The sequence below is a fragment of the Podarcis vaucheri genome, assembly GCF_965113315.1.
Source record: "Podarcis vaucheri genome assembly, chromosome: 7".
NCBI lineage: Eukaryota > Metazoa > Chordata > Lepidosauria > Squamata > Lacertidae > Podarcis > Podarcis vaucheri.
Window position 1 is genome coordinate 1,492,651 of NC_138765.1, and position 27,545 is coordinate 1,520,195.

General features: G+C 48.2%; 2 protein-coding genes and 1 long non-coding RNA gene across 4 annotated transcripts; 2 read left to right on the top strand and 1 right to left on the bottom strand.

Annotated features, from left to right (window-relative positions):
• Positions 1–3,094: 3,094 nt before the first annotated feature.
• Positions 3,095–24,379, top strand: LOC309537628 (zinc finger protein 500-like; the record flags this gene model as incomplete). Its single annotated transcript, XM_082232517.1, has 7 exons — positions 3,095–3,552; positions 4,686–5,179; positions 18,685–18,766; positions 21,158–21,240; positions 21,553–21,679; positions 22,767–23,057; positions 24,300–24,379. Exons 2-7 carry the CDS (start codon positions 4,766–4,768, stop codon positions 24,377–24,379), a joined length of 1,077 nt encoding a protein of 358 aa, XP_082088643.1. The 5' UTR covers positions 3,095–3,552; positions 4,686–4,765.
• Positions 5,642–10,264, top strand: LOC309536851 (uncharacterized protein). Of its 2 annotated transcripts, XM_082231212.1 has the most exons (3): positions 5,642–5,802; positions 7,970–8,096; positions 8,909–10,264. In XM_082231212.1, the coding sequence occupies exons 1-3, from the start codon at positions 5,728–5,730 to the stop codon at positions 10,150–10,152; spliced, it is 1,446 nt and encodes a 481-aa protein (XP_082087338.1). In that variant the 5' UTR covers positions 5,642–5,727; the 3' UTR covers positions 10,153–10,264. The 2 variants fall into 2 exon arrangements, with proteins under 2 accessions (XP_082087338.1, XP_082087339.1); XM_082231213.1 differs by lacking the exons at positions 5,642–5,802; positions 7,970–8,096 and adding an exon at positions 8,130–8,313 and having other exon boundaries at positions 8,915–10,264.
• On the bottom strand, positions 10,406–12,486 carry LOC309537036. Its single transcript, XR_014221778.1, has 2 exons — positions 12,304–12,486; positions 10,406–10,642 (listed from the first exon to the last, which is right to left on the bottom strand). It is a non-coding gene; the product is annotated as an uncharacterized lncRNA (long non-coding RNA).
• Positions 24,380–27,545: the final 3,166 nt, after the last annotated feature.

The window sequence follows — 27,545 nt, forward strand, 5'->3', positions numbered from 1 at the left end:
CTATGCCACATCTGGTGCCCCATAGTAATTCCTACTACATACTCAGAGCTGTGACTTGCAAGTTCTTGGCCAAGGTGTTGAATTCCTTCTTCATGTCATGCCTGGGGAGGGGGATAAGAGGGATTGGGTGACACCGATGAGTTTGCTGTCAATGTTGATCTTTCCTTGGAAGGACTTGGTGTAAAAATTGTGATAGTTGATTGAATATTAGATATTATAGATTTTGATTTTGTTCAAAGTGTCCTAGTATTAATTGCATCCAGCCTTTTAGATAGAATGCATTAGGCTTGACTTTTGTATGCCTGCATTTTGTAAACCTCATTCCACTCTGGGTTGTTTTTTTTAAGTAATATTTATTAAAGTTTCATAAACAATCAAAAGCTTCAAAATTTAAACATAGAATACAAAAACAAAAAAAACTACAAAAATGAAAAAATACAAAACAAAGCACACAGAGGTACCCAATAGAGAACAGTTAACAGAATAGAAAAAAGAAGAAAAAACACCAAAAAACAAAACAGAAAAAAGATTAGTATTTTCATATCTTATACTTCATTCACTAGTTTCTTGACCTCCTCACACCTCCCTTTTTGTATTCCAGTTCAGATAATTAGTTCAGCAAATCCTTACCCTCTATCATTTATCCTTACTCAACATCTTAACCTATAATAAATATATATTTTCCACCATTATCAATCCATATTTACATATTCTTGTTAATCTTTTAACCAACACCGCTTGTTTTCAATCCAACATCCCTTTAACATTCATTAATTTTACAGTATTTCTGTAGATAGTCTTTAATTTTTTTCCATTCTTCTTCCACCGCCTCTTCTCCCTGGTCTCGGATTCTGCCAGTCATTTCTGCCAATTCCATGTACTCTATCACCTTCATCTGCCATTCTTCCAGGGTGGGTAGATCTTGTGTCTTCCAATACTTTGCGATGAGTATTCTTGCTGCTGTTGTGGCATACATAAAGAAAGTTCTGTCCTTCTTTGGCACCAATTGGCCGACAATGCCCAGGAGAAAGGCTTCTGGTTTCTTCAGGAAGGTATATTTAAATACCTTTTTCAGTTCATTATATATCATTTCCCAGAAAGCCTTAATCCTTGGGCACGTCCACCAAAGGTGAAAGAATGTACCTTCCCTTTCCTTACATTTCCAACATTTGTTATCGGGCAAATGATAGATTTTTGCAAGCTTGACTGGTGTCATGTACCACCTGTAAATCATTTTCATAATATTCTCTCTTAGGGCATTACATGCCGTAAATTTCATACCTGTGGTCCACAACCTATTGCAATAGTTTGAATAAACTGGGTCCCTGCAGGACTCTGAGTTTGCTCTCCTTCTCTTGGTTCCGTGTTTTTATTTCAGATGTTCCCTTACATGTGTAACAAACCGCTGGCGTAGAAGCAAATTCTTACCACACAAGCAGGTAACGTACTTTATTATTTCTATAGCTATAAAATTTGTGCAGTGCCCTTGATCTGAAGATGCCAGGGTGGTTAACGTCATGAGTAGAGAGGTTCACAGAGCTTCCTCTTCCAGAGCCTCCAAGCCACAAATTAGAATCATAGAATCCTAGAGTTGGAAGAGACCACAAGGGCCATCGAGTCCAACCCCAGATTGGTGGGGCTCCTTGTTTCCTCCTGCTCTGGAGGGTGGCATCCGAACCAGTGGGTTAAAAGATAACAGGGATGGAGCTTCCTATTAAACTTCAGAAAGAACTTTCTGCCAGTAAGGGCATATTTATAAGCGGAAGACACACGTTCTGTTAGCATTTCACTCCTCCCATTGCAAGGTCCGTCTGATTCTTGTTTTCCTTTTCTGTTCCGTGAGGAAGGAAGCCTGTCTGTGTGAATTCCGTCTCTGGTAATATTGCACTTTTCCCTTCTGCTCTGTCTTGCGACGAGACAGGATGTCTGTATGAGGGATGCTCCTCTCATACGTGTTCCGTTCTTTGATCTGTAATTAGTAGAAATAAAGTTGGTATGGCCAGATACCTCCTCACCTCTTTTCCTCTGCTAGACCGGGTGCTCACAATAGAGCAGCTGTGAGTCCCAGAACACCAGGACTCCTTCCCCGGAGGAGGCCGTGGGGCCTGCAAGAGTGTTCCCTTACGTTCCCCCACCTGCCCCACAGGCAAGCTGGATACATTTGCATCAAATAGATATGAAACCTGTTCCATTGCTAGGGGGTAGGGGGTGGGATCCCCTGCTCAGGCCCCTGGGGATGAGGGGTTGAAATAAAGGAGGAGAAGGACCGACCGGAGGACGGCCTTGCAGAGACAACAAAGCAGCCTTGTCGGGTGAGAGAGACCTCAGGCGACCCCTCCGGGCCTTTCACCCCTCGAGCTGTTGGTAGAGCCGGGGACTAAGAGGCCATCCAAACACCCCAAATCCCATTCACCCACGCAGGACGACGAGCCAGAGTGGGCCCCTCCACCTATAAACTCCCCTCCTAGTGATCTGCAGCGAAGAGGCTTGTAAACCCTTCAACGGAGTCCCGAAACCCCTCAATGAAACATCAGGATTTCTCAAAGAACCATCGCTGACTAATGGGCATCGTCCAAGGTGAGAGGCAGCCAATCCGAAGTCAGGAAGCAGCAGCCCCGTGTCTGGAGCGCGCGATCCGCCAGGAGAGCGCAAGAAACCGAGAGCAGAAAGCGGGGAAGAAGCGCGCTGCAAAATGTAGCAACAGCGGATACAATGTTTCCTCCTGTTTCCTTGTTTCTTACAAGACAGAAACAGAGGAGGGCGATCCAGGGCTCCCCTCCCTCCCTCCCTAGCAGAAGGTCCTTTGCCCCCCAGCTTCGCCCCAGGAGGCAGCCCATACCCCAGGCAGTAATCCGGATCCTTCCAGAGGAGAAGCGCAGGAAAGCCTCGCGACTGGGAAGAGGCGTGAATCCCGTTCTTACTCTTTGGGGAAGCAGCTCCTTCCAAGGCGGGGGGAGCTGGGATGAGGGGCGGGGGGGGCGACACTTTCTCCTTTCTGCAGGACAACCACTCCTCTTGTCTGACGAGTCCATGCCGTTTTGGTGATGGTGGAAGGGATGCATTGTGGGAAAATCCCTTTCACCCTTGCTGGGGGTTCTTCCTCTTTGCCTCCTTTGAACCTTCCTTGCAACAAACAAAGATCAGGTCTGCTGGCCGCTATTTTCCTTCTTCAGCTTGGCTGGAGTCTCCCCCTTTTGCTGCCCCTAGGGAACTGGGGAAGAAGCGGTGTGAGGCCCGTAAACCCGATTATTTTCTTTAACCCTGTTGCTCCTGCTTCCCTTTCCAAGGGAGAGAACAGCTGAGCAGCCAGTCCAGAGGGTCCCTCAAATACGACCCCCCTGGGGGCTGCGATGCCCGGGGCTCCTGCTTTGCAGAGGGAGGGGGAGGAGCGCGGCTCGACAAGGGTTAAAAGGAACTGAGCTGCATTCCTAGAGAGGACAGGAAATAAGGGGGGAGGACGAGGCCCCCTCCCGCCCCCCCCATTTCCTCTCCTCCAGGGGGAGGTTTTCGTCTCCTCTGCAAGAGCTGCGTCGGTGGCACCTTTGGGATCTTGTAAGTCTCCTCTCTCTTCCCCGTAGGGCGCAGGGGGGAGAAGGGGGCAAGTCCCAGGGCTGCCGGGGCGGGGGCGGGGGCGGAGTTAAAATTAAGTCTGCTGCAACTGGACAGTGCCAATCCTGGATGTGTTGCATTTGTGACCATTATGCTCGTTTGCCTTGGCTAGCAGTAAAGCTCTGCGGGATGAAATATATAATTGCCTCTGATCTATTTTTTGGGAATCCTGCAATGTGTTTGACTTTTTACTCTGCTAACTATGTGTGAGAGTTCTGCTCTGGATCAATATCCAGTAGAATTTAAATGACATAAATGGATATTCAATGAGGAGGGGCAGACCCGTGGATTGGAGAAAAAGGTGGGATGAATATGCCACAAATAAAAAGGGGAGCCCATCCATTAGGGGCCAGTTTCGGAGCCGTCTTCCAGGGCAGTTCCAGACAGAGGACTTGCAACCACCCCATGGGATCCAGAGCAGGAAGCCCCATGGCCACATCCTCTCTGTGCCAAAGGGCTGGAGCTTCCAGTGGGCACTGCCAGTCCCCGAGGCCACCTGAGGGACCAGGTGGATGCCAAGGAATCTCCAAGCAAGTGGGGCTGGGGGGGGGGGTTGAGCTGTGTAACACCTTCACCACCATCATCCCCATCCCCATCCCATTTTCACCCTCCGTTCCCAAGGCAGATCACAACATTAAAACACAATACTGAAAAGAACTTCAAGCCACTTACAATCACAGAATGAAGGGCAATCCTGCTTTTCTTGCTATCGAGAGCTGTCCTTTGGTCAGGTCAGGATCTGGCCCTCAGAACAAAGGGAAAAGGGACCCCACCCCAGTAGTCTTTCTTGAGAACAGGGGAGATCCCACGTTCTGGAAAAGGAGAGAGGCGCTGGAAAGAAATGTGCCCTGGCATTGGGGGGAGGGAGGGACCCCCACTCTTGCCTTGAGTCCAAACTACACTTGGTACAAATGACTCACTTGTCAATTCTGACCTTCATTCTTTCTGTTTTAAAAAATAAACTCTGAGTCTGGGCTGTGATTCCTGCAAATACTTCTCCATGCTTGCCCAGGGAACCATTTTCTCCTCCTTACTGTGTATCAATTTTATATCAGAAAAATGTATTTGCTTTTTAGGAGTTGCCAAAACCTCTCATTAGGACAGGCAGAACTTGGCAGAAGACGTAGGGACTCCTTCCAATCTCCTGGGAACAGAGATGGATGAGCAAGACTCAGCTGGCCCTGAAGCAGGAAGAGGCCTTGCAACCCACCATGGGAGCAGTGGGGGATTCTGGGAAAACTCTGTGAAGAAGATCCTGGGTGAGGAGGACACCCCTTGCTCAGAGGTGCAGAGCCAGCAGCTCAGGCAGTTCTGCTACCAGGAGGCCAAAGGACCCCGAGAGGTTTGCAGACAACTCTACCACCTTTGCTGTCAGTGGCTGAAGCCAGAAAGGCACACGAAAGCTCAGATGTTGGACCTGGTTATCTTGGAGCAGTTCCTGGCTGTCCTGCCTCTGGAGATGGAGATCTGGGTGAGGGAATGCGGAGCGGAGATCAGTTCCCAGGCGGTGGCCCTGGCTGAAGGTTTCCTCCTGAGTCAGGCAGAGGAGAGGAAGCAGGCAGAGATGCAGGTGAGAGAGACTTTCCTCTGGATACTCCCAAGGGGCTCCAAAGAGGAGGGAGAGTATTCCCAAATCATTTCCTAATGGCCCATCCTTTTTTGGAAAGCATCCGAGGAATGATATTGGATAGCCCTAAAGTGTTTGCGTCTGCTGCTCCTTTTCTAATCCTTCTCCCCACTCTCTCTTGAATCCTTGTTGCTCTTTCAGGGGAAGGATATGTTAGCAGAAATGGGTCCGGATTCCTCTGAGGCAGAGAAGACTCCGTTGGACTCCAGAGAGAGGCCTCTGGGTAAGGAGGAAAGAGTCTTTTCTCCGTCTGCTCACAAGTTGTGGATTCTGAAGCTAATCTGTGAATTCTTCTCATCTTTGGGGAGAGGTCACAGGGGACCAAGAGCCCGGGGTGTGTGTATTTTTGCACTCTAGTATGTGAAATGGGTACAAACGTCCACATTTAGGTGGCAACTCCTCATTGTGTGAAGGCGCACCTGTAGTTTTCCTTCGGAGTGAAGCATGCGCTCTTGGCTTCCCACTTACCTTCTTCTCTTGCAGGAGACGGAATGAGGCCAGCAAGACCTGTTTGTCCATCTTTTCTTGGTGGCGGAGGGGAAGCTGCCCCTGTGGACCCAGAGCAGGTAGGAGGAAGGGGCCATGTGGGGAGAGAGGATGTCATGGACTGGGAGGAACCGCCCAGGAAGGAGGGTTGAAGGCTCAAATAGGCTTCTAAGCAGTTCACACCCCCATACCAAAGAGTGGCCAGGATTCACCCCATCAGTCCCACAATGGGGCTTTCCCCCTCTCATTCCCCTGCGCACCTTGGAGATGTCTATAGGGCTTCAGGAGGGTCCTCCCCACCCGGCCAGAACAACACAGAGGGACAGAAGGAAGGGGGTCCTTCCATGTGGAAAACGGGAATGTTTGTGCATATGATCTGAAGAATGATTTGAAGAACACTGTTAATAGTTTCATTCTCCCGTCGCTGGATGTGTGAGTGTTAGATCACATGTCCTATGTTTACATTCCATGCTTGGAAGCGTGAGAACGGAAGACAGTTCCTATCACTTCCGTCCCCTTTGTTCTGTCTCTTGTTGTGCATGCGTTTTCGAATGTATGTCTTGTTTGAAGTCCGGAGGAGGGCGTGCTGCTCTCAGCTCCAGACGGGTGAGATTGGACACCCGCACTCAGGGGGAGACACACCAACAAGCACCAGGTACTTAATACCCCTCGTTAAAATACAGTGGTGCCTTTGGCTACGTTGCCATCAGGTTATGTTACCTTCCGGTTACGAAGGCGGAAAACCGGAGGTACCAGACCGGGTTACTTCCGGGTTTCTCCAGTTGCGCATGCGCAGAAGTGGTTTTTCGCTGCTCACACATGCGCAGAAGCGATAGACCGCCCCGCACACATGCGCAGAGCAGGCACTTCGCGTTGGAGTAGTTTCTGGTTGCAAATGGCCTCTGGAACGAATCCCATACGCAACCAGAGGCACCACTGTACACAATGAATATTTTTTAAAAAAAATATATTTATTAAGAATTTTAAACATTAAATTCAAACACAGAACAAACAAAAATAAACAGAAAAAGAACAAAAAGATTAACATACAATAAAAAACATACAACAAAATCAGATATCCAACATCCATATTTTCTTAAACTTTTGGACTTCCTCACTTCTCCCAATTCTGCGTTCCCAGTTATAGGATTATAGACAGCAATTTATCACCTTCTTTCAACTCTTATTATGTAGTGTTCAAATATTATGTCCCCGACTTTAAACATTTTTATCAAGAACTCAAATACTTAATTTAGACATAATGTTATTCCAAAGTTTATCTTATTTCTCAAATCTCGCTTATTCTCATTTTTCTTTCAACTAAATTACTGGTGCCATGTTGTTTTCAGTCCTGCATCCTTCTTAGCATTCACACAGTTTACAATGTTTTACTAAATAGTCCTTAAACCTTTTCCAGTCCTCTTCCACTACCTCTTCTCCCAGGTCTCGGATTCTGCCAGTCATTTCTGCCAATTCCATGTAATCTATCAGTTGCGTCTGCCATTCTTCCACGGTGGGCAAATCATGGGTCTTCCAGTATTTTGCGATAAGTATTCTTGCTGCTGTTGTTGCATACATAAAGAAAGTTCGATCCTTCTTTAACACCCTCTGACCAACAATACCCAAAAGGAAGGCCTCTGGTTTCTTAGAGAAGGTATACTTAAATACCTTTTTCAATTCATTATAAATCATTTCCCAGAAAGCCTTAACCGTAGGGCAAGTCCACCAGAGGTGAAAAAATGTTCCTTCAGTTTCCTTACATTTCCAACATTTGTTATCAGGCAAGTGATATATTTTTGCAAGCTTGACTGGGGTCATGTACCACCTATATATCATTTTCATAATATTTTCTTTCAAGGCATTACATGCCGTGAACTTCACACCGGTGGTCCATAACCTTTCCCAGTCAGCAAACATGTTATAACCAATGTCCTGTGCCCATTTTATCATAGCTGATTTGACCGTTTCATCTTGTGTGTTCCATTTTAACAGCAAGTTGTACATTTTGGAAAGTACCTTAGTCATAGGTTCTAACAGTTCTGTTTCTAGTTTCGATTTTTCCACCTGGAATCCTATCTTTTTTGTACACAATGAATAATTCATTAGCACCACAAAATATGCATCCATAAAATGCGCAGAAAAAGATTCCCATTAAAACAGGACATCAATTAAGAGGCAGAAGACAACAAAGTGTAACAGTTCACCTTTATTTGGTCTAAGAGGACAACCTTTCCCTTTTTCTGTTAGGGTCCAGTGTGCTTTGAAGATGTAGCTGTCCATTTCACAGACGACGAGTGGGCGTTGCTGGATCCTGACCAGAGAGCTCTCCATAAGGAAGTCATGGAGGAGAATCGTGGGATCTTGGACTCTCTTGGTAAGGCTTCCTTTTGGATCTTCCTATCTGCTTTGTAATTCAAGACATCTCTCTATGGGAGGAACCTCTGATATTTCGATGGGGCTCAACAGCGCCACCCACAGCACCTGGGATGCTAACACTCCCACAGCCAGCCTTGGATGGAAGACTGTTGACTGCTTTCCCTGTGAATATTCTTCCTCCGGTCCTGCCTTTTCAAAGCATGAAACCCAGACAGGTGGTTGCCAGAGTGGTGCATGCTGTGGTTATCTCCTGCATGGACTACTGCTATGCGCTCTCCGTGGGGCAACCTTTGAAGGTGACCCAGAAACTGCAATTAATCCAGAATGCAGCAGCCAGACTGGTGACTGGGGGCGGCCGCTGAGAACACATAACACCAGTCCTGAAAAACCTACATTGGCTCCCAGTACGTTTCCGAGCACAACTCAAAGTGTTGGTGCTGACCTTTAAAGCCCTGACCTCGGCCCAGTATACCTGAAGGAGCATCTCCACCCCCATCGTTCTGCCTGGATACTGAAGTCCAGTGCCAAGGGCCTGCTGGTGGTTCCTTCACTGTGATAAGCCCACCCTGTGGAACGCCCTCCCATCAAATGTCAAGGAGATAAACAACTATGTGACATTTAGAAGACATCTGAAGGCAGCCCTGTTTAGGGAAATTTTCTAATGTCTCACATTTTTATGTATTTTTAACCTTTGTTGGAAGCCACCCAGAATGGCTAGGGGCACAAATAATAAATTATTATTATTATTATTATTATTATTATTATTATTATTATTATTATTCCTGAGGCTCTGATCTGTTTGCCACTTAGTTGCAGGTGGTGATGAATTGGAGATGAAGAACGAGGGAGACCACAAGGAGATCCGCTCAGTGGAGGAACTGTCTCAGGATTCAGACTGTGGAGTGAGCTTCAGGCAGAGCTCCCATTCCACTTCCCATCAAAGAAATCCGCTTGAGAAGAAACCCCATCAGTGCTTGGAATGTGGAAAGAGATTCAGACACCGAGGCCAGCTTACTGTTCATCAACTTATTCATACAGGGGAGAAACCCTATAAATGTTTGGAATGTGGAAAGAGCTTCACTCAGAGCTCCCATCTCACGACACATCAAAGAATTCATACAGGAGAGAAACCCTTTCAGTGCTTGGAATGTGGAAAAAGGTTCCGTCAGAGATACAAGCTTACTGTCCATCAGAGAATTCATACAAGGGAAAAACTTTATCGGTGCCAAGATTGTGGGCAGAACTTCAGAAAAAAGGACTGTTGCACTTCCCATCAAATAATTAATACAGGGGAGAAACACTATCAGTGCTTGGAATGTGGAAAGAGCTTCAGTCGAAAGGACAGTTTGACTTCCCACCAAAGAATTCATGCAGGGGAGAAACCCTATCAGTGCTTCGAGTGTGGAAAGAGCTTCAGTCACAGCTACCAGTTAAGTGTCCATCAAAGAATTCATACAGGGGAGAAGCCATATCAGTGCTTGGAATGTGAAAAGAGATTCACCCACAGCACCAGTCTCACAGCCCATCACAGAATTCATACAGGGGAGAAGCCATATCAGTGCTTGGAATGTGGAAAGAGCTTCAATCAGAGTGCCCATCTCACTTCTCATCATAGACTTCATACAGGGGAGAAACCCTATAAATGTTTGGAATGTGGAAGCAGCTTCAATAGGAGCAGCAATCTCACTTCCCATAGAATAATTCATACAGGGGAGAAACCCTATAAATGTTTGGAATGTGGAAAGAGCTTCACCTGGAAAATAAGTTTCACTTCCCACCAAAGAATTCATACAGGGGAGAAACCCTATCAGTGCTTGGAGTGTGGAAAGAGCTTCAGTCACAGCTACCAGCTAAGTGTCCATCAACGAATTCATACAGGGGAGAAGCCATATCAGTGCTTGGAATGTGGAAAGAGTTTCACCCGGAGCACCAGTCTCACAACCCATCACAGAATTCATACAGGGGAGAAACCCTATAAATGTTTGGAATGTGGAAGCAGCTTCAATACAAGCAGCAAACTCACTTCCCATCAAAGAATTCATACAAGGGAGTAACCTTATCAGTGCTTTTAGTGTGGAAAGAGCTTTACTCATAAATGCCATTTTAGGGCCCATCAAAGAGTTAATCCATGAGAAAAACCCTATCAGTTACAAGAGCGTGGAAATAGCTTCAGAAAAATGGATAGTGTCATGTCCCATCAGAGAATTCATACAGGGGAGAAACCCTAACAGTGGCAAGCATGTGGAAAGAGCTTCAGCCACAGAGCCCGTCTTGTTTGCCATCAAAGAACCCACAGTGGGGGCAAACTACAGTAGTGGCTGTATACAGATTTAATTTTAGGAGACTTTAGTTCATATGAGGTAATGATTGCAGCTGGGTTCTTTGCCACATCTGGTGCCCCATAGTAATACCTACTACGTACCCAGAGCTGTGACTTGCAAGTTCTTGACCAAGGTGTTGAATTCCTTCTTCATGTCATGCCTGGGGAGGGGGATAACAGTGATTGGGCGACACTGATGAGATTGCTGTCCTTGCTGAACTTTCCTTGGAAGGACTTGGTGTAAAAAATGTGATAGTTGATTGAATATTAGATATTATAGATTTTGATCAAAGTGTCCTAGTATTAATTGCATCCAGCCTTTTAGATAGAATGCATTAGGCTTGACTTTTGTATGCCTGCATTTTGTAAACCTCATTCCACCCTCCTGTAAAGTTGTCATGTGTAAGTTTCCTACTGCTTCCAGCCTTTTCAGACCCTAGAATCATAGAGTCATAGAGTTGGAAGAGACCACAAGGGCCATCGAGTCCAACCCCCTGCCAAGCAGGAAACTGAAGGGCAGATGATGTTTTGGGAAAGAGGTCTGTGTTGAACTAGCATCCGCGTGAGAACTCACATCTCACTTCAGAGGTCTTTGACATGTTTGGGTACCAGGGAAGCAACATAGGAGATAGAAATGTCAAGAGTCCCATGGAAGTCCTGGTTGCCATGGGCATGGTGTCAAAGTGAGACATAGGAGACCCAAATGACCTGGGCACTCTGGGACCCCCCAAGGTAATTTCAGAGGACAGATTAGAGAACTGGGCAAAAACAAACAAGATGAATTTTAACAGGGAGAAATGTAAAGTATTGCACTTGGGCAAAAAAAAAATGAGAGGCACAAATACAAGATGGGTGACACCTGGCTTGAGAGCAGTACATGTGAAAAGGATCTAGGAGTCTTGGTTGACAATAACCTTGACATGAGCCAACAGTGTGACGCGGCAGCTAAAAAAGCCAATGCAATTCTGGGCTGCATCAATAGGAGTATAGCATCTAGATCAAGGGAAGTAATAGTGCCACTGTATTCTGCTCTGGTCAGACCTCACCTGGAGTACTGTGTCCAGTTTGGGCACCACAATTCAAGAAGGACACTGACAAACTGGAACGTGTCCAGAGGAGGGCAACCAAAATGGTCAAAGGCCTGGAAACGATGCCTTATGAGGAACGGCTAAGGGAGCTGGGCATGTTTAGCCTGGAGAAGAGGAGGTTAAGGGGTGATATGATAGCCATGTTCAAATATATAAAAGGATGTCACATAGAGGAGGGAGAAAGGTTGTTTTCTGCTGCTCCAGAGAAGCGGACACGGAGCAATGGATCCAAACTACAAGAAAGAAGATTCCACCTAAACATTAGGAAGAACTTCCTGACAGTAAGAGCTGTTCGACAGTGGAATTTGCTGCCAAGGAGTGTGGTGGAGTCTCCTCCTTTGGAGGTCTTTAAGCAGAGGCTTGACAACCATATGTCAGGAGTGCTCTGATGGTGTTTCCTGCTTGGCAGGGGGTTGGACTCGATGGCCCTTGTGGTCTCTTCCAACTCTATGATTCTATGATTCTATGATATCCACATTGAGCCACGCGTCCCATGACCTGTGACCTTTCTTGATGCAAGTGGAAGAGTGTTGTGGCATTTTATGAGTCTTTGTGTGCTGTGTATATTAGCTTTCTTCTAATATGCCCCCTGGCAGCCTTTTCAAACCAGCCCTTCTGCTGAAGAACTGGATAGCAAGGCTGTCCTATTGCAATAGTTTGAATAAACTGGGTCCCTGCAGGACTCTGAGTTTCCTCTCCTTCTCTTGGTTCCGTGTTTTTATTTCAGATGTTCCCTTACATGTGTAACAAACCGCTGGCGTAGAAGCAAATTCTTAGCACACAAGCAGGTAACGTACTTTATTATTTCTATAGCTATTAAATTTGTGCAGTGCCCTTGATCTGAAGATGCCAGGGTCTTCACGTCATGAGTAGAGAGGTTCAGAGAGCTTCCTCTTCCAGCGCCTCCAAGCCGCAAATTAGAATCATAGAATCATAGAGTTGGAAGAGACCACAAGGGCCATCGAGTCCAACCCCAGATTGGTGGGGCTCCTTGTTTTCTCCTGCTCTGGAGGGTGGCATCCGAACGAGTGGGTTAAAAGATAACAGGAATGGAGATTCCTATTAAACTTCAGAAAGATCTCTTTGACAGTAAGAACAGTTCAACAGTGGAAGAGACTCCGTCAGAAGGTGGTGGCCTCTTCTTCCTAGGAGGTTTTTAAGCGGACGTCAGGTGGCCAACTCTCACTGAGTTGAGATTCCTGCACTGCAGGGGGTTGGACTAGATGCCCTTTGAGGTGCCCATCTTATATTTGGGCATCTGCCTCTTCCTGCCCAAGTGCAGAACTTTACGTATGTCCCTGTTGAAATTCCTTTTGTTAGCTTGTGCCCAGGTCTCCAATCTGTTAAGCTCATGCTGAATCCTGATTCTTTCTTCTGTGACATTAGCTACCCCTCCTAGTGTGGTGTCATTGCAACTCTGATGATCGTCCCCTCAACTCTTCTGTCCAAGTTGTCTAATAAAGGCATTGAGCAACAGACCCAGGACAGAATCCTGCGGCAATTGTCGCTTTCTTCCAGCACAGTGAGAAATATGCATTGGCCATCTTTAAGTGCCCTTGTTTCGCAGCCTGTATTGTGGTATTTACACTCCTGGTTCTGCAGAGACCCATCCCCTCAACCTCCCAAATAGGAGACAGCCAGCATGTTCAAAATTGGTAAATTAAGGTCTACTTCTTGCTCAGGCATGTGCCTCCAAGCTGGAAATTGGTGGTGCTCCTTGTTTTCTCCTGCCCTGGAAGGTGGGATCTGAACCCACGGCTTCAAGGTAAGAGGGATGGAGATTATGATTAAAGTTCAGGAAAAAGGTTCTGACTGCATGACGTGTTGAACTGTGGATCAGACTCCCTCCGAAGGAGGTTTTTAAGCAGAGGTTGGGTGGTCCTCTGTTCGTGCACTGCAGCGGGTTGGACTAGATGTCCTTTGAGGTGCCTTCCTCCTCTCCTCTTCTCTTCACTTTCTGACTTCCACAGTCATCCTCCACATCTCCAGGAAGGTGGCAATGTCTGCTTGAAGCTCTTCTTGGGATCTGCTGAACACACAGAGGACGCCTGCTGCCAGAAAAGGCACAACTCCTCTGGGAGTCAGGAGACGCAAGATTACATAGTGACACCCAAAGGACACCAGAGAAATAAAGTTTCTACACAGGGATACAAAAGGTTATACACAAATTTATCTAGAGGTTGTACGCGTCACAAGAAGAGTTACTTTGTTTTGGAAAGAAGCAAAAGGCTTCATTAGGAAGGAAAAAATAAGAGAGCAAGGCTGAATGAAATGGGGGCGGGGGGGAGCCTCCCTGGACCTCCGAGTAAAGGTCGCATTGCCTTATTTCTCTCTTGAGGGTCCCAATCCTTTCAAGGTGCAGTTTACACCAAAGTCAAGCCAGGCTGGTGTCTTCTTGCAGAGCCCCCCCCCCCACTCTGGGTCTTTCGTGCTCCTCCTGCTTCTGTTTCCAAGGGAAGGAAGAGCTCAGAAGCCAGTCCAGGGGGTCCCCCAAAGAAGACCCCCCCCCCGGGTGCTGCTGCAATGCCCAGGGCTCCTGCTTTGCAGAGGGAGAGAGAGGGGGGAGCTGGGGGCGCCCGGCTGGCCCAGGGTTCAAAGGAGCTGGGCTGGATTCCGAGAGAGGACTGGGAATAAAGGGGGCCACGTCCCCCAGAGCCAAAGACCCTTCCCCCCCCCCGGATTTTATTGCAGTTGGCGCTCGTGCCAGAGTCCTGAAGGGGGGCTGCATGGGGGGGGACCCCCGAGTCAGGGAGCAGAGGGTCCCGGCCCCCTTCTTCTCTGCAAAACCAGGGAGGGGGCGAGTTTGCAAGAGCTCTGCCACTCTCCTCTTCCTTCGCCTGGGGGTCTTTGAGTCAGAAGAAAAAGGCCGACAAGGAAACCCCCTTCAGGTGGACGAAGCAGGCGCATTGGGGAAGAGAGCCAGACATTTCGACACGAAATACAGTGGTACCTCGGGTTAAGAACTTCATTCGTTCCGGAGGTCCGTTCTGAACCTGAAACTGTTCTTAACCTGAAGCACCACTTTAGCTAATGGGGCCTCCTGCTGCTGCTGCCGCGCTGCCGGTGCGCGATTTCTGTTCTCATCCTGAAGCAAAGTTCTTAACCCGAGGTACTATTTCTGGGCTAGCGGAGTCTGTAACCTGAAGCGTCTGTAACCCGAGGTACCACTGTATTGTTATAATAATAATAATAATAATAATTTATTATTTGTACCCCGCCCATCTGGCTGGGTTTCCCCAGCCACTCTGGGCGGCTTCCACAGAAACCAAAAAACACTAAACTATCATACATTAAAAGCTTTCCTGAATAGGGCCGCCTTAAGATGTCTTCTGAATGTCAGGTAGTTGTCCATCACCTTGACATCCAATGGGAGGGCATTCCACAGGGCGGGCGCCACCACCGAAAAGGCCCTCTGCCTGGTTCCCTGTAGCTTCGCTTCTCGTAATGAGGGAACCGCCAGAAGGCCCTCGGAGCTGGACCTCAGTGTCCGGGCAGAACGATGGGGGTGGAGACGCTCCTTCAGGTATACTGGGCTGAAGCCGTTTAGGGCTTTAAAGGTCAGCACCAACACTTTGAATTGTGCTCGGAAACGTACTGGGAGCCAATGTAGGTCTTTCAAGACCGGTGTTATATGGTCTCGGCGGCCGCCCCCAGTCACCAGTCTAGCTGCCGCATTTTGGATTAGTTGTAGTTTCCGAGTCACTTTCAAAGGTAGCCCCACGTAGAGTGCATGGCAGTAGTCCAAGCGGGAGATAACCAGAGCATGCACCACTCTGGCGAGACAGTCCGCAGGCAGTGAGGGTCTCAGCCTACGTACCAGATGAAGCTGGTAAACAGCTGCCCTGGACACAGAATTGACCTGCGCCTCCATGGACAGCTGTGAGTCCAAAATGACTCCCAGGCTCCGCATCTGCTCCTTCAGGGGCACAGTTACCCCATTCAGGACCAGGGAATCCCGCACACCTGCCCGCCTCCTGTCCCCCAGAAACAGTCCTTCTCTCTTGTCAGGATTCAACCTCAATCCATTAGCCGCCATCCATCCTCCAACCTTTTCCAAACGTTGTTCTTTTCCACACGTTGTCACAATGACCTTCGGATCAAAGACAGTGGTACCTCCGGTTGCATACGCTTCAGGTTACAGCATCCACGAAGCCGAGGGACTATTTCTGGAAGGAAGGAAGTCCTTAACCCGAGGTGCCACGGGATCTGCCAGAGCAAGAGCGAGGCTGCGGGGAGGCGGACGGCAGAGAAGACCCCCGGGCGAGGGGGGCGAGGGGGGCCCGGATCCTGCCGCGGGCTGCTGCTTCCCCCCGGGCCCGATCCTGCAGGCTCTCCGGATCTCCTCCGGTCTGGGCCCCGCGCCTCCCCCAGGGGGCTTTCCCCACGAAGCTCGGCCCCCGTCCCGGCTGGAGGGGGAGAGAGCGGCTCGCCAAGGGTTAAGGAAGGGGCGCCGAGCTGGCTTCCTAGAGAGGACAGGAAAGGAAGGCGGGCCGCTCCTCCTCCTCCCCTCTGACGTCCCTTCCGGCCTCGCCTTCGCCGGCCACTGGGCTCGGGTGGGTCTCCTCTCGGGGGAAGCCTGCGGAACTCCCGCCCCCGGGAAGGGGCCAAGGCGGCCCTCGGAAGCGGCTCCGGAAAGCAAAGCCCCGTCAAAGGAGAAACGGCGTCGCTTCTCCTTTTCTGCACCCCCGAGGCTGAGGTAAGATGACCATAGAATCCTAGAATCCTAGAGTTGGAAGAGACCACAAGGGCCATCGAGTCCAACCCCCTGCCAAGCAGGAAACACCATCAGAGCACTCCTGACATATGGTTGTCAAGCCTCTGCTTAAAGACCTCCAAAGGAGGAGACTCCACCACACTCCTTGGCAGCAAATTCCACTGTCAAACAGCTCTTACTGTCAGGAAGTTCTTCCTAATGTTTAGGTGGGATCTTCTTTCTTGTAGTTTGGATCCATTGCTCCGTGTCCGCTTCTCTGGAGCAGCAGAAAACAACCTTTCTCCCTCCTCTAGGTGACATCCTTTTATATATTTGAACATGGCTATCATATCACCCCTTAACCTCCTCTTCTCCAGGCTAAACATGCCCAGCTCCCTTAGCCGTTCCTCATAAGGCATCGTTTCCAGGCCTTTGACCATTTTGGTTGCCCTCTTCTGGACACGTTCCAGTTTGTCAGTGTCCTTCTTGAATTGTGGTGCCCAGAACTGGACACAGTACTCCAGGTGAGGTCTGACCAGAGTAGAATACAGTGGCACTATTACTTCCCTTGATCTAGATGCTATACTCCTATTGATGAGGCCCAGAATTGCATTGGCTTTCAAGACTTTGTGGATCTCAAGACTTTGTGGATCTCAGTTGATTTGGTTTCCTCTTTCTCCGGGGCCACTTGCATTCATCATCCAAAGGAGTATTCTCAGAATCACTTCTCCATTAGGGAGTCTGTCAGCTGTCACTCCCCTGGTGCTGCTTCTTCCTCCTGCTGCTCCTCTCCCAATATTTCCCAGCTTCTCCCCTCTGCAGCCTCTGAACTATGACCTTCTGCAAACCACTGTTGTAAATCTATACTGTCCTCCTCTTCTCGGGAAGGTTCAGGAGGAGGGAAGGGGGTCTCCAGCATTCCTCTTGGGTCCAGTCCCGGACACCACCTGGAGCCTGTTGGAGAAAAAGGTGGGATAGAAATGCCATTAGCAAAAGAGGGAACCCAGTTGAGAACCCAACCGCTGCATTTGGGGCCAGTTTCCGAGGCGTCTTCCAGGGCAGTTCCACCCAGAGGGCCTTGCCACCGTCACCTCGGATCCAGAGCAGGAAGTCCCCAAGGGACGGTGGCTGGAGCTAGACATGGGCCCTGCTGCTCACCAAGCCACCCAAGCAGATATGGCTGGGTTGGGGCGAAGCTCTGGACTATGAAGTGGGGTGGGGATGGACCCCCACTATTGCCTTGGCTCCAAATTACACTCACTTGTCATTCACAGTTACGACTTCTCCCTCCTCCTCCTCTCCCCACGATTCCTCAGGGAACACTCTTCTTCTCTTGGCTGTGCTTTGATCTTACAATAGAAGAATGTGTTTGATTCGTAGGATTTGCTGCACCTTGCATTAGAACTTGGCAGAGGACCAAGGGACTCCTTCTGATCTCTTGGAGACTTCCGGAGAGCCCAGATGGATGAGCAAGACTCAGCTGGCCCTGAAGCAGCAAGAGGCCATGCCATGGAAACTGGGAGCAGTGGGGGATCCTGGGAAAACTCCATGCAGAAGATCCTGGGTGAGGAGGACACCCCTTGCTCAGAGGTGCAGAGCCAGCAGCTCAGGCAGTTCTGCTACCAGGAGGCCAAAGGACCCCGAGAGGTTTGCAGTGAGTTCTACCATCTTGACCATCAGTGGCTGAAGCCAGAAAGACACACGAAAGCTCAGATATTGGACCTGGTGATCTTGGAGCAGTTCCTGGCTGTCCTTCCTCTGGAGATGGAGAACTGGGTGAGGGAATGCGGAACAGAGACCAGTTCCCAGGCGGTGGCCCTGGCCGAAGGTTTCCTCCTGAGTCAGGCAGAGGAGAGGAAGCAGGCAGAGCAGCAGGTGAGAGAGACTTTCCTCTGGATATTCCCAAGGGGCTCCAAAGAGGAGGGAGAGTATTCCCAAATCATTTCCTAATGGCCCCTCCTTTTTAGGAATGCTTATTATTATTATTATTATTATTATTATTATTATTAATGACACCCATGTGGCTGGGTGCCTTCCAGCACATATAAATGCATAAGAAGACATCAGGTGTCTTCTAAAAGTTAAGCAGTTTTTTATCTCCTTCTCACCTGAAGGGAGGGCATTCCCCAGGGTGGGGGCCACTGTGGAGAAGGTCTTCTGCCTGGTTCCCTGTAACTTCACTTACCACAGTGAGGGAATCAGCAGAAGACCCTCCGAACTGGACCTCAGTTCATGGAGACGCTCCTTTGGGTATAGTGGGCCTTTGAGGCCGTTTAGGGCTTTGAATTGTGCTGGGAAACGTTCGGGGAGCCCGTGAAGATCCGTGAGGACCAATGTTTCATGGTCCTGGCAGCCAACCCCAGACACCAGTCTAGCAGAAGCAGGAAGCAGCTTTCACCTCTGTCCCCCGAAAGCGCTTGCCTCTGCCATTCCTTCTCTAACCCTTCTCCCCATTCTCTGTTTTGAATCCTTGTTGCTCTTTCAGAGGAAGGATCTTTTGGCAGAAAGGGGTCTTGATTCTTCTGAGGCAGAGAAGACTCTGTTGGACGCCAGAGTGAGGCCTCTGGGTAAGGAGGAAGGAGTGTTTTCTCCCTTGTTTTGTCACATTCTCTTGGTTTTGAAACTAATTGTGAGTTCTTTACATCTTTTGGGGGAAGACACCTGGAGCTCAAGGGGGGGAGAGATGTATTTTTGCACAACTATTATATGAAATGGGTACAAATGTACAAATGTGCTCAGCAGGGGAGACGTTTATGATAGTAATTTGATTAGTTTACGATTACAGTCCAATAATAGCCTCCCTATAACAATTTGAAATTACAATTACTAATGCCAATCTTATACCAAATCATATAATATAGGTGGCCCCCCGCATGCTAAAACCGATGGTTTGATGATTTTCTTGATTTCTGCATTCCAAAATCTTATTAATTTCAATTACACTCCTGTCAAGATAACAATCCTTTATACAACAACTACAGTATTAATGACTTCCATTCGTATGGAAACATCAAAAAATATATAAAACTACAAGTGAGGCACTCCAGTGATATCCTTACTCTTCCTGTGTGTGGCAATCATTCTGTTCGTGATTGTCAGGGGTTCAGGAGCAGAGGCGAGGGCAAGGGAGGAAACAGAGAGCGAGGGGGAGGAGGCAGAAGAAAAGATGAGTGATGACGACGACCCGAGATCTCCGAGTCTTTCCAGTGAATCAGAAGATTCACAGAAAGGAGCACCAGTGGCCAGGGCAAGGGGGGAGACTAGGGGGACACCCCAGGAAGATAGAGCCAGAGGGGACTCAGAGGGGAGCAGTTGGAAATCGGGACCAGCGTCACCGCCAGAGAGCAGGGATGAGGAAGGGCGCCAGGGAGCAAGCGCTGGCAGCTCACAACAGGAGGGAGGGCACGAGTCAGGAGTGGCCACACCTCCATCGGGGAGCGAAGAGACGGTTAGACGGAAAGTGGAAGGTTGGGCGCGCGCGCCAAGTTCAAATGCACAGGAAGGTGGCGCAGTAGGCAGCCCGGAAAGGGAGCCAGGTCCTAAAGCCCGGCGCAAGGAGACAGAAGGGTCCAGGGGGTCAGCGTCAGAAGAATCCCGGAAGGAAGAGACCCCGGGGGGCAGAGGGACCCAGAGGAGAACTGTCAGGCGGAAAAGGTGGAGCAGGGCTAGGATATTAAGTTGGTGCACAAGGGGCGGAGACTCAGACGGAGCTTCGCCGATCTAAGCATAAGACGTAGAGTTGCGCGCAGCAGCTTGAGAATGGAGACTGTAACTCAATAAAGACTTTTATTTAATGATCGCTGGCTGGCGTGATCCTCTGTGAGCTAGGATCTGGAAGCAACCCTGACAGTGATATTTCTTCCTGTCCTTGTAAAATGTTCTGTCTATCTTTTCCTGGTTGTTGCTGTTCTCCATCATTCCTTGGGCGGAGCTAATATCCCATTGTGGTTTCAGAAATTCTCCATCGCTCTGTCCTGTGCTTCGTTGTTTGGCAACTTTAACAGCAGCTGCAAAAATCACACTGTCCCAATAAATAATCAGTTTTTGCCATTTTTCTTCTACACCTGGGAAAGAGAGGGATCTGTCAGAATTGCAAATGACTCAGTAATGAACCTTATCAGCTCCCTCACAACTTTCAGATTCCTTACATCTCTCTGTCTGGCCTAAGATAAATGCGCATTTATCCAATTAAATTAAATTCCAAGTCCTTTTAGCATTAATCAGTTCAGTCTGTATATAATAAAGGATGGGGAAGAGTCAGCTCTAATTTTCCATCGCAAACATTTTGCAAAATAGAGCTTCCTTCCCTTTTTCCTTTTTGTTTTTTACACACACAGTTCTATTTGAAGTTATATTTCATATCTGCAGTCCAGTTTCATCCCTGCTCACCGGTACATAGATATTTTGAAGTAGTATTCAATCTCAGGCTGCCAATTCATTAATGCAGAGAAGAAAACTTGATATAAAGAAGCCATAGGCTCCCCTCCCCCCACCCACCGTCTTTTGCACCAAATGAAGTTTATTCTCAAATTCAAACCTTAAAGACCTTGCAGCTGGTTTAATTCCACAGTTTATGATCTCATCTCTACCAGCAATACCTGTACATTAGTCCAAATTGAGCTCTAATTGACAGGAGAACTTCTGCTTCTTAATGGCAGCGATGGAGGGTTTTCGGCAGGTGAAGGGCTCCCGCAATCCATGCCGGAACCTGGTACCGAGACAAACTGGGAGTGAAGCCCATTCCCCCCTGTCCCTGGGGGAAACTTGCAAGGAGAATTACCCTCAGTCATCATTGTTTTTCCATTGCCAACGATCTCCCGCTGCCTCCATTAAAGCAGAGCGGAACCGGAAGCTAGCAGGGGAGACTTGGACAAGCCCCATCTGTACTGAGAGATGCACTGTTTCACCTCTGAGAGAAGCAGGCGCTCACGGTTTCCACTTACCTTGGTCTCTCCCAGGTGACGGAATGATGCCACCAAGACCTGCTCCTTCATCTTTTCATGGTGGTGGAGGGGAGGCAGCAGCTGTGGACCCAGATCAGGTAGGGGGAAGGAGCCTTGCGGGGAAGGACTGCTTGGATGCAGACTGGCTGGATGCAGAGGAATGGTGGGAGGAGCCAGAGAAGAGGGAGCTGACTGGGAGGAGGAGGAGGAGGAGGAGGTGTCTGAAGCTGGAGAGGGAAGAGGGCTCAGGGAGCAGAGGGAGTCTGTGGCAGAGAGCAGCCCAGACTCCGAGGCAGAAGCTGCAGCAGGAGAGAGGGATGAGGAAGGCAGAGAGGGGTCTGGCCGCTGTAGAAAACAACAGAGCCAAGTGAATGTTCTCTAAGAGGACAGCCTTTTTCCTGTTCTGTTAGGGTCCAGTGTGCTTTGAAGATGTGGCTGTCCATTTCACAGACGAGGAGTGGGCGTTGCTGGATCCTGACCAGAGAGCTCTCCATAAGGAAGTCATGGAGGAGAATCGTGGGATCTTGGACTCTCTCGGTAAGGCTCCCTATTGGATCATCCTATCTGTTTTGTAAATCAAGACATCTCTCTATGTGATGAACCTCTGATATTTCGATGGGGCTCAACAGCGCCACCCACAGCACCTGGGATGCTAACACTCCCACAGCAAACCTTGGATGGATGGCTATTGATTGTTTTCCCTGTGAATATTCTTCCTCCAGTTCTGCCGTTTAAAACCACGATCAGGCTGTCTGAACTGCCCAGGCCTTCTTAAATGTAGGATTCAGAGTGATTTTTGACCAAAGAGTCGCTTGACATTGGAGATGGTACAGATTCCACGACTGAACCAAACAAACTCCATCCCAGAAAAGAGCCAGGCTTTTTGAATCTCAAGCAGTGAACCCTGTAGTAACAATAATGATAATTTTATTATTTTTACCTTGCCCATCTGACTGGGTGGCCCCAGCCACTCTGGGCAACTTCCAACAAATAGAAAAACATAATCAAACATCAAACATTAAAATCTTCCCCATACAGAGGTGCCTTCAGAAGTCCTCTAAAAGTTGCATAGTTATTTCCTTGGCATCTGATGGGAGGGCGTTCCACAGGGTGGGTGCCCCGACTGAGAAGGCCCCCTGCCTCGTCCCCTGTAACTTCTCACAATAATGTAACATTTAAGTAAGGAAACTTGAATAATAATAATAATAATGCTGATATGACAAGTTTCTGCTGCATTCTGTGATGTCAAGAATTTATGAAAATTGGTTTAAGGTGATGCACATCATCATTAAATTTTTAGCCACTAAAGAAATTGGCCACCTTTTAGATAATAATGAAAACACATTTTATTTATGAAGATAGTACAGATCCATATTTAAATCTGAACAAAATGACGTTACCAGGTTAAGCTGTACTTTTAAAAACTTGAGAGAGAAAACATCTAGTATTCAACTTGATTTGTATACGAAACTATACATAACAAAAGGAATATAAATCCTTCATCCCTTTATCCCATCTAAATCCCTTCAGTTCTTTCACTGTCACAAGCATTAATTAGCATTGTTTCATAATTTGGGGCTGCACTTCTTCCCGAGACTCTAATCCGTTTGCCTCTTAATTTCAGGTGGTGATGAATTGGAAATGAAGAACAAGGGAGACCACAACGAAATCCACACAGAGGAGGAGCCATATCAGGATTCAGACTGTGGAGAGGGCTTCAGTCAGAGCTCCCATTCCACTTCCCATCAAAGAAATCCCCATGAGAAGAAACCATATCACTGCGTGGAATGTGGAAAGCGCTTCACCTGGAAAAAGTGTTTCACTTCCCATCAAAGAATTCATACAGCGGAAAACCCCTATCAGTGCCTGGAATGTGGAAAGAGCTTCAGTCACAGCAGCATCCTCACTTCCCATCGTAGAATTCATACAGGAGAGAAACCCTATCACTGCTTGGAGTGTGGAAAGAGCTTCAGTCGAAGCAGCAACCTCACTTCCCATCGTAGAATTCATACAGGGGAGAAACCATATCACTGCGTGGAATGTGGAAAGCGCTTCACCTGGAAAGAGTGTTTCACTTCCCATCAAAGAATTCATACAGGGGAAGACCCCTATCAGTGCCTGGAATGTGGAAAGAGCTTCAGTCAAAGCAGCAACCTCACTTCCCATCGTAGAATTCATACAGGGGAGAAACCCTTTAAGTGCTTGGAATGTGGAAAGAGCTTCACCTGGAAAAAGTGTTTCACTTCCCATCAAAGAATTCATACAGGGGAAAACCCCTATCAGTGCCTGGAATGTGGAAAGAGCTTCACCTGTAAAGAAAGTCTCACTGTCCATCAAAGAATACATTCAGGGGAGAAACCGTATCAGTGCTTGGAATGTGGAAAGAAGTTCACCTGGAAAATAAGTTTCACTTCCCATCAAAGAATTCATACAGGGGAGAAACCCTTTAAGTGCTTGGAATGTGGAAAGAGCTTCAATCACAGTGCCAATCTCGCTTCTCATCGTAGACTTCATACAGGGGAGAAACCATATCAGTGTGCAGAATGTGGAAAGAGCTTCAGTCAGAGGGCCTATCTCACTTCCCATCAAAGAATTCATACAGGGGAGAAACCATATCAGTGCATGGAATGTGGAAAGAGCTTCAGTCAGAGTGCCCATCTCACTTCCCATCAAAGGATTCATACAGGGGAGAAACCCTATCAGTGTGCAGAATGTGGAAAGAGCAACATTCCAAAGCACAGTTTCACTTCTCATCGTAGACTTCATACAGGGAAGAAACCCTGTCAGTGCATGGAGTGTGGAAAGAGCTTCATTAGAAAGAACAGTTTCATTTCCCATCAAATAATTCATACAGGGGAGAAACCATATCAGTGCTTGGAATGTGGAAAGAGCTTCACCAGGAAAGAGAGTCTCACTGTCCATCAAAGAATTCATACAGGGGAGAAACCGTATCAGTGCTTGGAATGTGGAAAGAGCTTCAGTCAGAGGGACAAGCTCACTTCCCATCAAAGGATTCATACAGGGGAGAAACCATATCAGTGTGCGGAATGTGGAAAGAGCTTCACCAGGAAAGAGTGTCTCACTCTCCATCAAAGAATTCATACAGGGGAGAAACCCTATCAATGCTTGGGGTGTGGAAAGAGCTTCACCTGGAAAGAAAGTCTCATTGCCCATCAAAGAATTCATACAGGGGAGAAGCCCTATCAGTGCCAAGAGTGTGATCGGAGGGATTTATGAAAGTCTGGTCTCATTTTTAAAGTTCTCTAAAAAAAATACAGTTGGAGCTCTTAAAAGGACCTAGAGCTGGCTGAAAAAGCTAAAATCAAGACAGGCTTGGACAAGTTCGTTTCTCATTGAAGGAAAAGGAGAATGTTAGCCGCTTTGAGACTCCTTAAAGGGAGTGAAAGGCGGGATATCAAATTCAAACTCTTCTTCTTCTTCTTCTTCTTCTTCTTGCAGGACCCCCTTTTCCTTCCTCTTTGCTCAGAGAGTCGGAAACAACTCTCTCTCAAGGGACCCTGGAGTCAAACACTTGTAGAGTTTTCCTCTGGCTCGCCAGGCCCCCAAGGTCCCCGGATGGAGGAGCTCTGCGCCTGCACCACACCCGGGGTGTTGGGAAAACGCCTGGGAAGGCCACCACCTTCCCAAGACACCGAGGCATCTCTCCGGTGGTCACCCTCTGGCTGTAAATCTTCCTCAGTCCAGAGAGACTGGTAATAAGCAACCTCTCCCTCCTGAGAGGAGCACACTCGTCTTCTGGCATCTCATTGCAGAAGAAAGAGACAATCAGTAGCTATGAATTACTTTATTCATTGTCTATACACAGAGAATCCACCAGCATGTCTGCTCTCTCTGAGCAGCAGAACAGAAGAGCGCACTTCACACAGAAGCGAAAGTAACTTTTCACAGTGCTGAGATTTCCTGTCTCACGCTCTCAGACACTCACATGATGTAAACAACCATTGAGCTGCTCTCTGAGCAGCTAGTGAGATAAAAATCCGCCGGGAGGGAGGGAGGGACCAGCAAAAGGGTTAAGGGGCACCGAGCTGGCTTGCTAGAGAGGAATAAAGGGAGGAGGCTCCCCAGAGCACAAGCTCCGTCCCCATCCAGGCTTTTGTCTCTCTGCTCTGCAAGTGCTGCCTGGGGGGGGGCGCTTTCTGGAATCCTGTGAGTGGCCTTGGGGAGATGGGGGGTCCCAGGGCTGCAGGGGAGGGTCCCCCCAAGAAGACCCCTCTGGGGCCCTGGCTACTGAGAGAGAGAAGGGAGCAGGGCGAGCTCCGCTTTTCAAGGGCTCAGAAGAACAGCCACGAGGGCCAGGGAGTCATGATGAGGGACCCCCAAAGTCATCTAGCCCACCCCCAGCCAGCCAGGAATCTTCTGCCCAGCCTGGGGCTCGATCCCAAGAGCCTGAGATCAAAGAGACTCATGCTCTACCCACTGAGCTCTCCTGCCATTTCTGGAAGAGTGAGAGAGAGAGAATGTGAGCTTGGTCAAAGAGACTCATAGAATCATAGAGTTAGAATAGACCACAAGGGCCATCGAGTCCAACCCCCTGCCAAGCAGGACTCGTGCTCTACCCACTGAGCTCTCCTGCCTTGTTCGGGTTCATTTCTGGAAGAGTCTGAGAGAGAGAATGTGAGCTTGGTTTGCTCCACCTTGCAAGAGTTAAAAGGAACTGAGCTACATTCCTAGAGAGGACAGGGAATAAGGGGGGGGGACGAGGCCCTCTCAAGCAAATGCCCCTCCCTCCTTCCCAGGATCCTCCCTGCAAGACGGGGAGGGGGCTTTCATTTCCTCTGCAGGAGCTGCCTCAGTTTCCCTTCTGGCATCTGGGGAGTTTCCTCTCTTTTTTGCCATAGGGTGCATTGGGGAGAAGTGGGGCGGGGGTGTCCCAGTGCTGCAGGAGACGGATCCTTGGGGACTCTGCTCAGCTCCTGCAAGGGGATCCCCAAGCCAGGGCTAAGAGGTTCTGCTCCCCTTCCTCTGCAAAGCCAGGAAGCCTGCAAGTAACAGGAGGTCTGCAAGTCTTCCTTCGCATTCAAGAGACCGCTTGCTACAGTCACAGAAAATTGCTGATGTGTTAACCAAACTAAACCTGATGGATGCTAACCCTGTAGACACACCGATGACAACAGGTTATCAGGTAGATGATACTGAAGAAGCATTTTCTGACACTACGCTGTACAGAAGTGTGCTAGGCAAACTAAACCTCATTGCTAGATGTTCAAGACCTGACACTGCAGTAAGCACGTATTTGCTAAGCAGATACATCAACAATCCTACTGTTAAGGACTGGAAAGCTCTGAAACGCATAGCACGATATTTGAATGGCACTATGCACTACAGACTGAGATTTAACAATCAAAAGTCAGGGGGTCTTTGCTGAAGCAAAACAGCAAGCTGGCTGGCAATCGCTTCCCAACTTGAACCCAAAGAATGTAGAATCATGAAGGCATACACAGCCATGCTGTTGCAACTCATGCCTTAGATTCTGCATTTCCATGAGGTGAGCACATACAGCCAGATGGAAGCATCTGGAGGCAGAAAAAAAAATGGCCTCTGTGCTAAACAAAGTCCTTCCATCTCGCAGTGCGCAGTTAGTGTTATGTACTGAAATTCTCACCCTGGGCCAGCAGGGGGATTCTGTAGATAGTTTTCACTCAGTTCCACATATGCAAATAAGGGATTGAAAGTGATGTTCAGTGATTGGACAGAAAGTGGTTACCATTGTGTTGTAGTGGAGCTCTATATAAGCAGGCTGGCTGAACCCTTCAGTTCAGTTCTGGCCTGTGAATAAACAAGAGCTGTTTGACGAATTACTGTGTCGTCTGATATGTTCACCCACAACTTAACAGTTAGACCCATGGAACTCCCTCCCACAAGAGGAAGAGATGGCTTGAGAAGAGGATGAGGCCCATTCAGGGAGGAGCAGAGGGCTAGCGATGGCTCCAGGCCCCCCAGTGGGAGTCAGCCATGCTTCTGAAGGGGGAGAGAGTTGCCCTCAGAACAAAGACAGAAGTCTGCCTTACGAATATGGGAATATGGTGCTTGAACTGGTGCTTGGGCTGTGATTCAGACTCATCCATGCTTGCCCAGGGAACATTTCTCCTGACTGGGAGTAGAAGAATGCATTTGCTTTACTGGATTCTCTGGCACCTTGACAGATTAGAAAACTGGGCAAAAACAAACAAGATGAACTTTAACAGGGAGAAATGTAAAGTATTGCACTTGGGCAAAAAAAATGAGAGGCACAAATACAAGATGGGTGACACCTGGCTTGAGAGCAGTACATGTGAAAAGGATCTAGGAGTCTTGGTTGACCATAAACTTGACATGAGCCAACAGTGTGACGTGGCAGCTAAAAAAGCCAATGCAATTCTGGGCTGCATCAATAGGAGTATAG